General features: G+C 40.4%; 3 protein-coding genes across 9 annotated transcripts in view; 1 reads left to right on the forward strand and 2 right to left on the reverse strand.

The window, feature by feature from the left end:
- Window positions 1-726, reverse strand: part of fam49bb (family with sequence similarity 49 member Bb) — a 42,387-nt gene extending 41,661 nt beyond the window's left edge. The window contains exon 1 of the mRNA XM_008396649.3: window positions 476-726. The gene's annotated coding sequence lies outside the window, so the exon portion shown is untranslated. The remainder of the gene's footprint in view (window positions 1-475) is intronic.
- Window positions 727-2,882: 2,156 nt separating this feature from the next.
- Window positions 2,883-6,157, forward strand: eef1a1l3 (eukaryotic translation elongation factor 1 alpha 1, like 3). Its single transcript, XM_008396648.3, has 7 exons — window positions 2,883-3,121; window positions 3,782-3,961; window positions 4,029-4,325; window positions 4,392-4,542; window positions 5,205-5,461; window positions 5,527-5,761; window positions 5,829-6,157. Exons 1-7 carry the CDS (start codon window positions 2,978-2,980, stop codon window positions 5,936-5,938), a joined length of 1,374 nt encoding a protein of 457 aa, XP_008394870.1. The 5' UTR covers window positions 2,883-2,977; the 3' UTR covers window positions 5,939-6,157.
- Window positions 6,158-7,468: 1,311 nt separating this feature from the next.
- asap1b (ArfGAP with SH3 domain, ankyrin repeat and PH domain 1b) overlaps window positions 7,469-14,272 on the reverse strand; it is a 65,393-nt gene continuing 58,589 nt past the window's right edge. For 4 of the 7 annotated variants that reach the window (XM_008396645.3, XM_008396647.3, XM_081601746.1 and 1 more), the window contains 5 exons: window positions 11,541-11,619; window positions 11,366-11,430; window positions 9,805-10,346; window positions 8,928-9,050; window positions 7,469-8,837 (listed from right to left, as the gene is read on the reverse strand). In XM_008396645.3, the coding sequence (XP_008394867.1) occupies window positions 8,763-8,837; window positions 8,928-9,050; window positions 9,805-10,346; window positions 11,366-11,430; window positions 11,541-11,619 (884 nt within the window). In that variant the 3' untranslated portion in view covers window positions 7,469-8,762. Of the gene's footprint in view, window positions 8,838-8,927; window positions 9,051-9,804; window positions 10,347-11,365; window positions 11,431-11,540; window positions 11,620-12,831; window positions 12,997-14,272 lie in introns of all 7 variants that reach the window. The other 3 variants (XM_017301862.2, XM_081601748.1, XM_008396644.3) reach the window with 1 other exon arrangement.

A 14,272-nucleotide genomic window follows, 5' to 3' on the forward strand; every position in this document is an offset into this window, starting at 1 on the left:
TTCTCAATCCGAGCCGCACGCTTTCAGTCTAAACCTGGGTAAATACTGTAATGTGAAGGCCAAACAGCCAGCCCGCAGCCGGGCTGTAATCACACGTTACGGGTCAAGCGTGTAACGTTCAAAGACTCGGTCCAAATAAAGGAAAAATCAGCAGCCTTAGCAGCGGAGTCGAGAAAGCCGCTGCTCTCAAAAGAGGAAGTTAACGGTACATGTACAAGATGCGGCGAGTTCATGGTAACATTTTCCGCTGTTTTAATCCGCCATAAGGCATGGGGTTTTTATTATAGAGCAGCACACGTTTTTCTGGCTCATTCATTCATCGACAAGAGGAGCAGGATGTAAGAGGGAAACGAGCTTTGCTCACTGGCAACTGGTGGAAGGTGGAGGCGGATAGTTGAGAAGCAGGAAAGAAAAGCAGAAAAGTAGCGAATGTGCTGATCTTATCTGTTTGTTTAGCGTTGTTTCTTTTATTTACCTTGATGCTCGCTGAGAAACACGGGAGTCGACGTCTGGATACCACGCTGGAAGCAGCGGCTCAAAGGAGAAGAAGAGCTATTTGCTGCTGCTGCGGATGTTTCCGGGTTTCTTGTTCGGCGTCATTGTGGTCAGGGAGGGGAGTCCGGGTAGTCCCGCCCATCTTGTATGGCAAGCCAACTTAACATAATATACTTACACAGGCTCTTCAAATAAGGCATTTTCAAACTCAAGGCCAGGGGACCAAATACAGCCCGCCGTAGCGTTTTATGTGGCCCTCTTGACTCCAGTGGGTCAAATAACCTTCAAGATAATTGTTGTTTACTTAAAAATTATTTTGTCAATCAAATCAAAGGAGTTTTTTTATCCGCTTATTGCCAAATCACATCAATCAGCCCCTCCAGGTTTTGAGATTCTGCAATCATGTTTTTTCACATAACAGCTTTAGACTTCACACATTTTCATGGTAATGCATAATTGTGACTTTGCTACAATTTTTTCATTAAAAAATGGTCAAAAACATTGAGTTTATGAGATACTTGCAGTTAAAAATATTTCTTCCTTGTGCAACTCTGCTGCCTTTATTGATATCAAAAAGCCACTTTTACATAACTGCAAATATGGATATTTCTACATTAGCATCACAAAATCAGTGATTTTAAAAGCAGAAAATTCACAATCACAAAATCCTGGACTGATTAATGTGAAAAAAAAAATTCAATATTTTTTAATTTTAAGCAAAACTTGTTATTAATATTCTAACAGTTTTGTTAATGGGTTTTATCAGTGCATTACGGCGCAGCCAGCCCTTTCAGAAAGATTATGGTCTTAATATTGCCCAAAATAAAAATGACTTTAACTGCAAAAACAGAAGAATTTGGTGTAAAAAATTATTTACAAAACTACTATTTTTAATAGCCAGTGGTACTTTTGGTGTGATTTCTTATCTGAAGCTAAAAACCAACACACATTATTACAAAAAGTAATAATGGTGAATGTGATTGGTGATTGCGGATTAAAATGTCTGATTAAAAAGTTAACAGCACCAGAATTGTGGATTGATTATTTGTCATAATGGCTTGCCAAAGAAGCCAGAGGAGAGACTCTTCATTTGTTCCCTCCATAGGATTATTACAGAACAGAGCTATAATTAAATCTGCTTTGATCAGGACTTCTATATCTTAAGAGCAGCTAAAATAACACCCTCCTTGAAACAGATATTAAAGGGCTGTTCGCTTTGCCTAAATGCCCTTGAGCAAGAAGCTAATGCGGCTCCAGCTCCTTTTAATCTTTTTCAACTTTTTATGCATTTAAAGTTTAAACTGGATCAGTGTACATTTTCTCAAACTATTTTTCACCTCTTATTTCTAGCATACCCTGCACAATATTGAATTGAGTGAAAAAGTGGAAACTATTGATCAAATAAAGACCTTCAGCTGTTGATCAGGACCAAGATTACAAGAATATCTGATGTCTAAGAGGTGGAATATATATTTATTTGTTTATTTTTGGTAAGGGTAGAGTCATTAGACAATATCAAGAAATGTATTATATTATTTAAACACAGAATTGAACCAAATTGTTTGAATTTTGATGGTTATTTTCCCTTTAAAATCACAAAAAATGTTAATATTTCAATAAAGATATATATATTTTGAGACATTCGATTATCATTTATTGTGATAAATTTCTTATCATGATATAATTTTGATTTATTGATGTCGCAATAAATTCCAATTAATTATATTTTAAAATAAAACTGAGAATATTACCTTACGTAGTGTTTAAATAACCAAAATATTGCAAGAAATAAAAAATAACTAGTTTATTTTTAAACACTTTAAAAATTCAGGATTGTTTATGTAAAATTTGGATATCAAACATTTTTGTTACAGTTCATGTTTCAGCTTTTTATTGAAATACTACCAACTTCATTTTAATTAAACATTTCAGTCGTGACAGTTTATGCTAATATAAACATTCTTATGTTATGAGGAATAGTTGATACTTATACATTATTTGATATTTATTTAATTATCAAGTCAAACTAAATGGTTTGTGTGTCAGATAATGTGAGGAATGATAAATTTACGTCTTGGCTTCTAGTGGTGAAATGCTAAAGTTAAAACTTAAAGTCATCCAGGTTTGTGTTTTCATCACTGTCCCATAGTCATACTTTCCCATTCTGTATCTAACTGCTGCTTCTCCTCACTAACAGAGACACTAAAGTAATTATTTATTTACATTTTTTTTAGTACTAAACAGGGTTTTTCTAAGGATTCAGTAGTTTTTTCCCCTGGTTTTCTCACTGTGTCGTCTCGCTCCCCCACAGATGGAAACTAATCACGCCTGATTAAGCTGCACACCTGTCTCCACTTCAGGCTTGTCTGGTTTATAAAGAGGGACTGAATTTGCCTGGTTGACCCATTTTACAGAAGACGTTGAGAGAAAGTGTGAGTTGCATCCGCGTAGTGATTATTGTTTTGTAGATTGATCTGCAGCCATGGTGCGAGAGAAGGCTCACGTCAACGTCGTCATCATCGGCCATGTAGACAGCGGCAAGTCCACTACCACTGGACACCTGGTCTACAAGTGTGGCGGCGTGGACCAGCGGAAACTGGAGAAGTTTGAGAAAGCTGCAGCCCAGGTGAGGCTTAAACTTCGGGTTTTTATTTTTGAGGGAATGTTGAACAATAGAAATACCTGTGACAGCATATCAGGACTAATGTAGATAGAAACTGAGCACATTTTTCCCCAAGACTGTGAAGTTTGAGATTTCTGCTTGATCTGAAAGTGTAAAATCTCAAATTTTCTAGAAAACTAGGCAATTTCTGAGCTTCAAGAGTCAAAATTTTAACTTGTGAAGCTCAGAAATTTCCAAGTAATAGAAAATGTCTGTACTCAAACTTGACTTAAAATTTCCAAGTTTTTCTAGAAAATTTGAGCTTGAAAAGTTAAACTCAAATTTTCTAGGAAAACTTTGGAAAATCAAGTTTTTAAAATTTGACTTCTGACACAAATTTCCAAGTTGACTTGCTAGGTTGAATTTTTTTTTTTCCCCAAGCAAATTCGACTTTTCAAATTTGCAAGGTTTTTTTTCTAGAAAATTGGAGTTTCAGGAATTAATCGCAGACTCCTGAAGCTCAGATTTTCTTAGTCAAACATTTGCTTTAGAGAACTCAGAAATGCCTCAAATGGTTTTACTTTTAAACGAGTTTCACACGTGGAAAATCTTCGACTCAAATTTCGAAGTTTTTTTTTATTTTTTTTTATTTACTCTACCGTCTATACTTGCTTTTCTTTCCAGATGGGGAAAAGTTCCTTCAAGTTCGCCTGGCTGCTGGACAAGCTGAGGGCTGAGCGGGAGCGGGGAATCACCATCGACATCTCTCTGCTGAAGTTCAACACCCAGAAATACAGCATGACCATCATTGACGCACCTGGACACAGAGACTTCATCAAAAACATGATCACTGGCACATCCCAGGTAACAAAACTAGAATAAAAGGTCCGTTTCTCTTGAGAGCGGTGTTTGAGTGACTGTCGTCTTCCAGGCTGATGTTGCCCTGCTGGTCGTCTCCGCGGCCAAAGGGGAATATGAAGCGGGTGTTTCCCGGAGTGGCCAGACCAGAGAGCATGCCTTGCTGGCTTACACTCTGGGCGTCAAGCAGATCATGGTCTGTGTGAACAAAATGGACCTCACCGAGCCGCCGTACAGCCAGAAACGCTACGACGAAGTGGTCCGAGGAGTGAAGGTCTTCCTCAAGAAGATCGGCTACGACACCAACGCCGTGCCGTTTGTTCCGATCTCCGGCTGGACGGGCGAAAACATGATCACGCCAACACAAAAGGTAACTTTTCAGGAGCTTAAAGTGGACAGATGATGCAACGAACTGCGTTTAAAATTATTCGTGTAGATGCCGTGGTACCAAGGCTGGAAGGTCCGACTGAGGGAAGGAGCTGAAACCGGAAAGACTCTTCTAGAAGTTCTGGACTCGATCAAACCTCCAGTGCGAACAATCAACAAACCACTACGGCTCCCTCTGCAGGACGTCTACAAAATTGGAGGTATATTAGTGCAGCGCTACGCTATTCGGCTAGATTTGAATATTCAGTCTGGACTGACTTCCGGTTCGGCAAGCGGAAGTTGTGAACGATGAAGTAGATTTTCTACGCTGTTTTAGACTTGTTGTCTTGTCAGAATGTTGACAGTAGTTCAGTTCGTTGGCCACTCATCCAAATATTGAAGTAACATTAACAGCTGTCTTAATTTCTGATTTCTCTTGTAGCGGATACAAGTATAACGCAGGCAACTTCCGGTAAGCTGCATAGCCCTGAACTGGCCAAACATTTAAAGCTAATCGCTAACGTTTACTTTTGGTGTATTTTAATGTGCCAGTTCACTGCTTTGAAGCTTACTAGAAATTGCCTGCACTTTAAACAGCAATCCTCCATCTCAGAAGAGATGTGCTGATCTAAAGATGGCTGTTGATGTTGGTTCAATATCAAGATATTACAATTTGACGTTAATCACTTTTTTTAACAGTAGTTGAGAAACTAAAATATTTCAAGACGGATTATGATACAAGTATTTTCACACTACTATTGAGCTGATGCTCATACCAACTTGATTTATTTTGGTTAAATTCTCCACAATTTAGAGTTTCATAGGAAGGCAATGACCAAGCTAAGATGTTTTAAGTTTAAGATGACTGTTTTGGTTTCTCTAGGTGTTGGGACAGTTCCAGTGGGAAAGATTGAAACTGGAGTCCTTAAACCAGGCATGACCTTGATGTTCTCCCCTGCCAAGCTCACTGCAGAAGTGAAATCCATAGAAATGCACCACCAAGGTCTGGATACGGCTTTGCCAGGGCACAATGTTGGCTTCAACATAAAGAACGTCTCTGTAAAGAACCTGCGGCGTGGAGATGTGGCCGGCAACGCCCAGCACGACCCGCCTTCTGATGTCCGCAGCTTCGAAGCTCAGGTTTGTTACTTTGAAAGTTGAATAAATCATCTTTTGCCTCAGACTCAAACATGCTTCTCCTTTAGGTAATCATCCTGAATCATCCAGGGAAGATAAAATCAGGCTACTGTCCTGTCCTGGACTGCCACACCGCTCATGTCACCTGCCGATTTGCCGAGCTGAGGGAGAAACTTGACCGCCGAACAGGGAAGAAACTGGCGGACGACCCGCAGCTGCTGCAGTCTGGAGATGCAGCTACAGTCAAACTGGTTCCCATTAAGCCAATGTGTGTGGAGAGCTTCTTCACCTACCCTCCTTTAGGTAAAGCAAAGGTTGCACTAATGTCCAACTTGTTGTACCTCCTGTCCTCACAATGTTCTGTCTGCAGGTCGCTTTGCAGCAAGAGACCTGAAGCAGACGGTTGCAGTCGGAGTGATAAAGTCTGTGGAGAAGGAGCAAGGGTCAAAAGCTTCCCAGAAAACACAACCATCTAAATGAGCTGGTTTTGGCTTGCATGTGTTCTTTCGCTACAAAACGGCAGTTTTATTTGGAGAAAGTTGACATTTGTGTTGCAACAAATGGTGTTTATAGTTTCTTTAAGGTGTATGACATTCCTGTGTTAATATTGATTACTTGTAGAAATGCACAATTTCCTTTAAGTGTTGTGGGAAAAGTTGGACTGAATCTTAATTAAAAAGAATATTTGAGTTGTACAAAGTCTCATCCTTGCAAGATGCCAACATTTTTTGGTGCAGAAATGAAAACTGGTTAAGCTTAGTAACTTTGTAAAAGGTGTAGACTGGTGTGTTAAAACTGAAGCTCTGTCCCTGACTTGGAAAAAAATGACTAAGCTTGTATTTCAAACAACCTGTAATCTCAAAGTCTGAGTCTGCATGGATCTACTTGGTGTATCAAAATTGGAGTCTGGGCAGCAACTAAAATTCAGTTCCCATGGAAATGTACCAAATGCAACCTACAAACTTATCTACTAGTTGAACTTTAACACTATTTGCCAAACTAATCTACATTGATTCTAGAATTTGTCCAGTGTTGCATCTGGATGAATTGCATTAATCTTGGAAAATGGGGCAAAAATGTACAATTAGAATTGGAATACATAAAGGTTTAATGGAAAACTTCAGCTTTGAAGGCTCAAGTTTAGCCTCGGTTGTAGATTTTAAGATGCTAAACATGGAAATCTGTAGAATTTAAACTGAACATCTGAAGACTAAACTCTTCATCTGAAAGATTAGATGGTTCAACATGGCTGCCAATCAAACCAGTGACTGCTGCAGGTGGAAATGATCAAGGTTTTGCTTTAAATGAGCTACACATGGAAAACCTTTTTGAAAGAACTTGAGTAACTTGATCAAGTTCAAATTCTAAAATTTTGGATGTTTTGAAGCAATACATGAGGGAAAGCTTTGAATATAAATGTGAAATGTTCTGCATGCTGAATAAAATTGAGATCCAAAGATAAACCAAGGTAATGACGTGAGTGAATTATCTTATGGGTTTGTACAGCAAAAATTCATAAAAAGCAGCTTCCAGAGGTCACAAAAGGTCAACCAGCCTCCCCACATTAAGAAAACCAATCAAATCCTACATATTTTAGCAGTATAAACAAAGCACAATACATTTCTCATTTAATTTAATCTTGTGATGTCTGGAAACAGCATTGTTGAGACCATATTTCATTTAGTTTTGTAAATGCAGACTAACTGGTTGACCTATTGAAAAATGTATTATCTTTAAAACGATAAATGTTTCACACCAATTTTGTTAAATTTGAAGAAAGTGGGGGACCAAACTTCACTCTTGTTCTGGTTACAGAACAAAAGAAGTACATACCACTGGTTTTCCAGACTTTCCATTTCACAAACCAGTAGGTTCCCTAATCTTCAACGTCTCCCTAGGCCGCGTGTTGAAATGCAACTGGAATATTTTCCCCTCCAACATGAAGTCCAGTAATAAGAGTTTCCCTTGGAGTTAATTCAAACCACAAGTAAAAAAAAAAAACCAGACTCATTGTTTCGGTACAGCACTTTTAATGATACAATGGGTTGATGGGTTTGTTCCTTAACATGGGAAGAACTAAGTCAGTGAGGACTGGGTGAAAATACATAGTCTCCACAACCTTCATCTAAAAGACATTTCTGGTTCACAGGCAACCTGGAAATGTTCTCCAGTAACAAGGAATGATTTCAAACTAGATCAAACTTTAAAAAAACTGAACAAAATTCAAGCTCATGAGGTTTTACAAGACACTGAAATGTGAACACAGGTTCTGAAGCTTCTAGCCTGTGAAAAAAACATTATTGCTAAGATGTCCTGTTGAGATTCCCATACATGTGGTCGATAGTGGCTTAAAACAACAGGATATACCGCTTCTTTTCTTTTTTTTTTTTCCTGTGTAGTCCTGCTAGGTTTTTATAGTGGCTCTTCAAACCCTGAGGTGAGTGTCTGAACGCTGCACTCCACTCGTTTCCAGTCGTCGTTTCACCAAGGAAAAGCTGAGATGGCGTCGGGTTTTCAACACACAGAGCATACGTACGGGTGGACAGTGTAACAAGGATTAAAATTAGTGACCTACAGTGAACCACAGGCATTTGAATGTTTTTTTTTTCTTCTTTTTTAAATCCACCACACAGTAGCAGCAGGTTTCTGTACGGTAAAACAACCATAATACGTGTAACACACAAAAAAGCAAGCAAGAACAAGGAGTACACTTGATGAGAATACTGTCCCCCCGTTTCGGGGGAGGATCGGCGGGAGACTCCTGCCTCTTCAGTCAACTATGGTGGTAAACAGGGATGCAAGACAAATAATGACATGACCTATTTCACATTCAATTTCATATCTATCCCCCCCGCCCCACTCTGCCAACCCCACAGAAATATAAGCCGATAATTACTCGGGGGGCCGGTGAAAGTAATACAGATAAAATTCACGCTCTACCAACCTCGGACAGGCAGAGAGCAGGTACATGTTTTGTACAATAAAACATGTATGTACACTCACACACAAATATATATATTTACATACATATATACACAGGAACAGCATAAACATAGACTTCTAGGTAAGTGCTAGGGTTTTGTTTTGAGTGGCTCTGTCTCAGCCATGCTATAAGGGTTAAGATAATACTGGTAGAGGAGGAATACACACATTCTTTGTACAGCTTGGATGAGCCTTCTTGGTTTTCTTCATTACTTTGTTTTCTTCAGGACACCTGCAGTGTGACCAGGGGTTTTACTGTGTGATAAGGTATTTATTTACATTAAATCCCACTTTAGGGAGAGACGTAGTGCAAGTCTGGCTGTCAGTCACTCAGGATGTGCACAAAAGACATGGGGAACACGCCTTTTCTGTCCGGATCTCCTTCGATGTGTCCAATCTGGGAAGAGAAGCAGAAAACGAAGGATGACATCTTGAAAAGTTGTGAAGAAATCCAACCAGCGCCGTGGATATTTCTGCCAGAACTCACCCACCACTCCTGGTCCTCTTCTCCTGTAACTATGATCACCTCGCCTTCAGCGAACGTCAGCTCGTCGTCGTTGTCCGCCTGACAGTCGTAGATCGTCTTCACCCGCCGGGTTTTATTCTTACCCTGGACGCACGAAAAGGAAAGTTAAAATAACTACTGCGAAATATCTTTTAGGGTGTCTTTAAATCAAAATAAGCAGAAACTGGCCACGCCCCTAACTCAACGTTTACACTCGCACATGAAAATGACTGCAATCAGATGCACAATTATACAACTTTACATCTTTGAAAAGCAGAAGTAGGGCCTCCTGCACAACCAACAAGAATGCAGGAAGTGATTTCTGCATCATAAATCAACAACAAAACACTTGTCTTTTACAGCAGCCATTGTACAGAGGTAAAACAAGCAAAAAGGAATCAATCAATTAATCGCATGATAAAGTAAAACAAGCTCAAAAATTTCCATTTGCATGATTTATTGTTTTTCTCCTTTCTCTCCCTTTTACTACTAAAAACTGAATGACAAAAGTTTCAGTCTGGTGCTTTGCTCTCTTTGGTGCTTTGCTTTTAAATGATAATTTGGTTTGCACAGACCTCAGTATATTTATTATTTCTGTTCTGTTTATTTATTTTAGATATTTATGTCTTCAGTTCTAGAGTTAAATGTTTGTTAGAATTTAAAGTAATGCCACAGCATGACTACTTGAAAATGGGCTCAAAACAATAATATTATCGGTTATCGCAACAATTTCTACAACAATTTATTGTCCAGTAAAACTTGCCATCATGATAATGAGTAGCTGCTTTTAATAAAATAATTATCTTAAATAAATAAAAACAGAAACATTTATTATCCAAAAGCTAAAAAGTGTTCATACTGTATTGATCTTCCTTGGGAGTGGCACCGGAGTCTCGGCGGTCCCCGGCGGCGTCCCGTTAGTGTCCTCTGTGGTTTGCTGTGATGGAGTCGCTATGTTCGCCACCTGCTGGTTGGGCGACGGCGAGTCTTGCTGCTGAGGCTGAGTCTGAGGCGGAGGGGGAGGCTGCGTTTGCGGCCTCTGCGTCGTTGAATCCCCAGCAGGGGGCCGGGGAGCAGACTCGGACGTCCCCGGTTTGGGATGCAGGTCCGCCAGGTGCGGCTTGGGGGGAAGGTCTTTGAGCTGAGGTTTGGGCGGCAGGTCGCCCAGCTGGGGCTTAGGGGGGAGGTCGGAGAGCTGCGGCTTCGGAGGAAGTTCTCCCGGCTTCGGGGGAAGTTCGGAAACCTGTGGTTTGGGCGGCAGGTCGCCCAGCTGCGGCCTGTCAGCCAGGGGCGCCTTGTGTGCGGTTTCGGTTGGCGGCGGAGACTTCTGGAAGACCTCTGGAGGAAGGCTGGGCTTGTCCACAGACGGATGGTGGATGGTGTCGATCTTTCTCAACGCCACTGGATGGAAAACCACAAAGAAAAACGATAAACTAGGAAAATAATGTCAGGGAATGTCGGACATGTTGGTTTTAAAATACAAAATACTGGAATTTAACATGAATTTAACATGAATATAGAAGGAAGGAAGGAAGGAAGGAAGGAAGGAAGGAAGGAAGGAAGGAAGGAAGGAAGGAAGGAAGGAAGGAAGGAAGGAAGGAAGGAAGGAAGGAAGGAAGGAAGGAAGGAAGGAGGGAAGGAAGGAAGGAAGGAAGGAAGGAAGGAAGGAAGGAAGGAAGGAAGGAAGGAAGGAAGGAAGGAAGGAAGGACAGATAAGCAAAGCAGAAGGAAGGGAGGAAAGAACCAAGGAACAAAGAAAGGAAAGAACCAAGGAAGGAAGAAAGGATAAAGGAAGGACAGAAAAATGAAGGAAGGAAGTAGAGAAGGAAGGAAAAGAAGTAGAAAAGAAAACTGGAAGGAAGGAAGCAGAGAATGAAGGAAGGGAGAATCAAGGAAACGAAAGGAGGAAAGGAAAGAACCACGGGAGGAAAAAGGAAAGGGACCAAGGAAATAAGAAAGGATGAAGAAAGGTCAGAAAATGGAATGAAGGAAGTAGAGAAGAAAGGAGAAGAGGTAGAAAAGAAAACTGGAAGGATGGAAAGAAAGAAGAACAGAAAAATTTAAGGAAAGAAGCAACAATTACAGAAAAACGACATAGGAAAAGACAGAAAATGGGCACAACAAAAGGAAAGGAAGATAAGACTTAGGGAACAAGGAAGGAAGCAAACAAAATAAGGGAGGTAGGACACAAAGATAAAAGGAAACAGGGAAAAGCTCAGAGAAGTATTTTCCTTATTCCTTCTTAGGTGAAGAAGGAAAGAATCAGGGACATGAGGAAGGGAGTCAGGAAGGAAAGACAATAAATGAAGTAAGGGAACAAGGATAAAAGGAAAGAATGAAGATGTGAAGGAAGGAAGACAACAGGGAAGGAAACAGGATTTTTCCTATCTCAACCCTGAATGGAGCGATAAAGGTCGGACCTTTCTGAGGTAGTTTGGGAAGAACCCTTGGACCAAGTGTCGACTTCGTGTTGCTTGAAGTAGTGCTGAAGAAATGTTAAATTTCAGACAAAATTAAGAAACTCATCTTGTTTTCACAAAGAAAACCTTTAATGATTAAAAAGCGACAACAGATGTGAGTCTGTTTCTGCGTTACCTTTGCTGCTGAGGAATGCCTTCAAACTTGTTGGACACGGGGGACATCTTACTGACCGGCGGAGGGGTGGAGTCGCTTCCTGAAATATTAACATTGGCGACAACAACAGAGGAAAAACTGAACGCCACATCAGAGCTCGGCCGGAGGAATTAATTAATTTGGTATAAATGTGGAAACAAATCAACATGCTGTGATGGTTAAAGAAAACAATGAGGGGAGGGCGTCTTCTGGCTGAGCTCTCCATGATGAGTGTGTCATCTGAACTGCTGCTATTTACTCTGTGGACGGGTGGTGAAGTGTGTGTGTGTGCGCGTGTGTGTGTGTGTGTGTGTGCGTGACAGGATGGAGGAAAACAGTCGGAGATGAATAATTACAAACCCAACAATATGAAAAGTCAACTTCTTATGGGTTTGAACGTAAATTAAACAGCTTTTGCAAATTAAATACCTGCAAGTAGCTTACTATGCTAGCAGTAAAGCTGAACTTTACTGCTAGCATAGATAGGATGGATGGATGGATGGATGGATGGATGGATGGATGGATGGATGGATGGATGGATGGATGGATGGATGGATGGATGGATGGATGGATGGATGGATGGATGGATGGATGGATCAAAGGACCAATGAATGAATGGGTGAACTATTGGATGGATGGATGGATGGATGGATGGATGGATGGATGGATGGATGGATGGATGGATGGATGGATGGATGGATGGATGGATGGATGGATGGATGGATGGATGGATGGATCAAAGGACCAATGAATGAATGGGTGAACTATTGGATGGATGGATGGATGGATGGATGGATGGATGGATGGATGGATGGATGGATGGATGGATGGATGGATGGATGGATGGATGGATGGATGGATGGATGGATGGATCAAAGGACCAATGAATGAATGGGTGAACTATTGGATGGATGGATGGATGGATGGATGGATGGATGGATGGATGGATGGATGGATGGATGGATGGATGGATGGATGGATGGATGGATGGATGGATGGATGGATGGATAGATTCAGAGAACGTCTCGTCTATGTCTCCATCCTGTATAGAAACTCTTACTTCCCAACAGGAAGAGGCTAACAAACCGTCTAAATATGGTTGAAGCTTCACCAACAGGAAACTCTTTAGAAGTCTGATGGAGAAAATGACTTTGTGTTTCTAATACTGGCTCCTAATCTCAAACAACAGCTCTTTATTTCCATCTGATATCTGGAGCGGAGATCCCGAGTCGAGCCGGCTAGCTGCTGTTTCTCGTGTGCTTTGCGGTCTCACCCCCGGTTACTGCACCCCCTTTACTGTGCGGACTGTGAGAGAGCGGGCTGGGTGGGTCGGACAGGGTGCGTTTGTGTCCAGGAGGCGGGGGCGGAGGTCTCTTCTTGGACAGGGTGGAGCTGCCTCCTGGTGTGAGTGTGGAGGAAGGGCCGGATGGGGGAGGAGCTGGAGGAGTGACACATAAGACACATGAGGCGATGAAGTCAACGAATCAAACAAACCTAGGGCTGGACGCTATGGCTGAAAAAGTATCACGATACAAGCATTTCATATTGGTCAATATTTATAATTACTGATCAGTTTTTTCTTTTCAATATCTGAAATACTACCAAAATGGTGGCATAATTTTTCCGGCAATAAATCAATTAAATGCATGATAATTTCCATTTGTATTATTTATCTTTTTTTTTTTTTTCTTTTCTTTCTTTCTACCAAAAAATTGGATGATGAATGTCTTCAGTCTGGCGCACTGGTTTACAGATCATTCATATTTAATGTTATTTATTGTTTATGTTGTTTTATTAATTTATTTTGGCTTTGGATGCTTGGACATATTTAAAACGTCTTTCAGTTCCAGTATTAAATGTTCATTAGAATTTAAAGTTTAATTACCTTTGAGATTATTTTGCCATTGTGGCGGACACAAACGTATACATTTCACACCAGAATTTAGACTCTTATTTTGAAGGGGAGAGAGAAGACAAACTGTTGTCATTCATTCATTTTTCTGTTGGAAAACATTCTGCTGACTTCCTCAACATAAGCATTATATTTCTTTAAAATTCTCCCAAAAATTAAATATTATCGTTTATCGCAATAACTTCTGGGACAATTTATTGTCCAGGTAAATTAGTTATTGTGATAAAACGTTCTGGTTTTATCCACAGTTTTCAATTCACGCCGTTATTATTAAGCTTATTTTTAACCAGTCATGAGGCAACTGCTGCTGCGCAAGTTACTCAACAAGTTGTTGCTAGGCAACCAAAGATTGTGTCAGTTGCTAGGCAACCAAAGAATGAGTGAGTTAGTTGATTCCTTGTTTAGCTAGCTAGCTATAAGGAGTTCAGTGAATACTCTATATTTTGAATATCCTATCAGATGTATTAATTACTGATATTGATCATACGTCTATTGCAATATATATTGTTATTGATTTATTGTCCAGCCCTAAACAAACCCAACAAAAATAATCCCCAAAGCGGGGATGGAGGAGTCAGAACAAAACAGCAAAATTATCTGAATACAAATATAAGCCACTGGTGAAAGGATGGATTCGGGATGCTTGTTGAGGTTTTCTTCCTGAATTATGTCTAATGGGACTCACTAGTTTACTAATGTAAAGTAGGATGAAAGCAGCCAGTAGAGAGCTCAGCCAGAGAGCAATCAGCTGTGGTTAAAGGTTTACAGCTCAGCAACGGCAGGGCATCACTCCAGAAAGATT

The sequence above is a fragment of the Poecilia reticulata genome, chromosome 20, assembly GCF_904066995.2.
Source record: "Poecilia reticulata chromosome 20, P_reticulata-male-v2, whole genome shotgun sequence".
Classification (NCBI taxonomy): domain Eukaryota; kingdom Metazoa; phylum Chordata; class Actinopteri; order Cyprinodontiformes; family Poeciliidae; genus Poecilia; species Poecilia reticulata.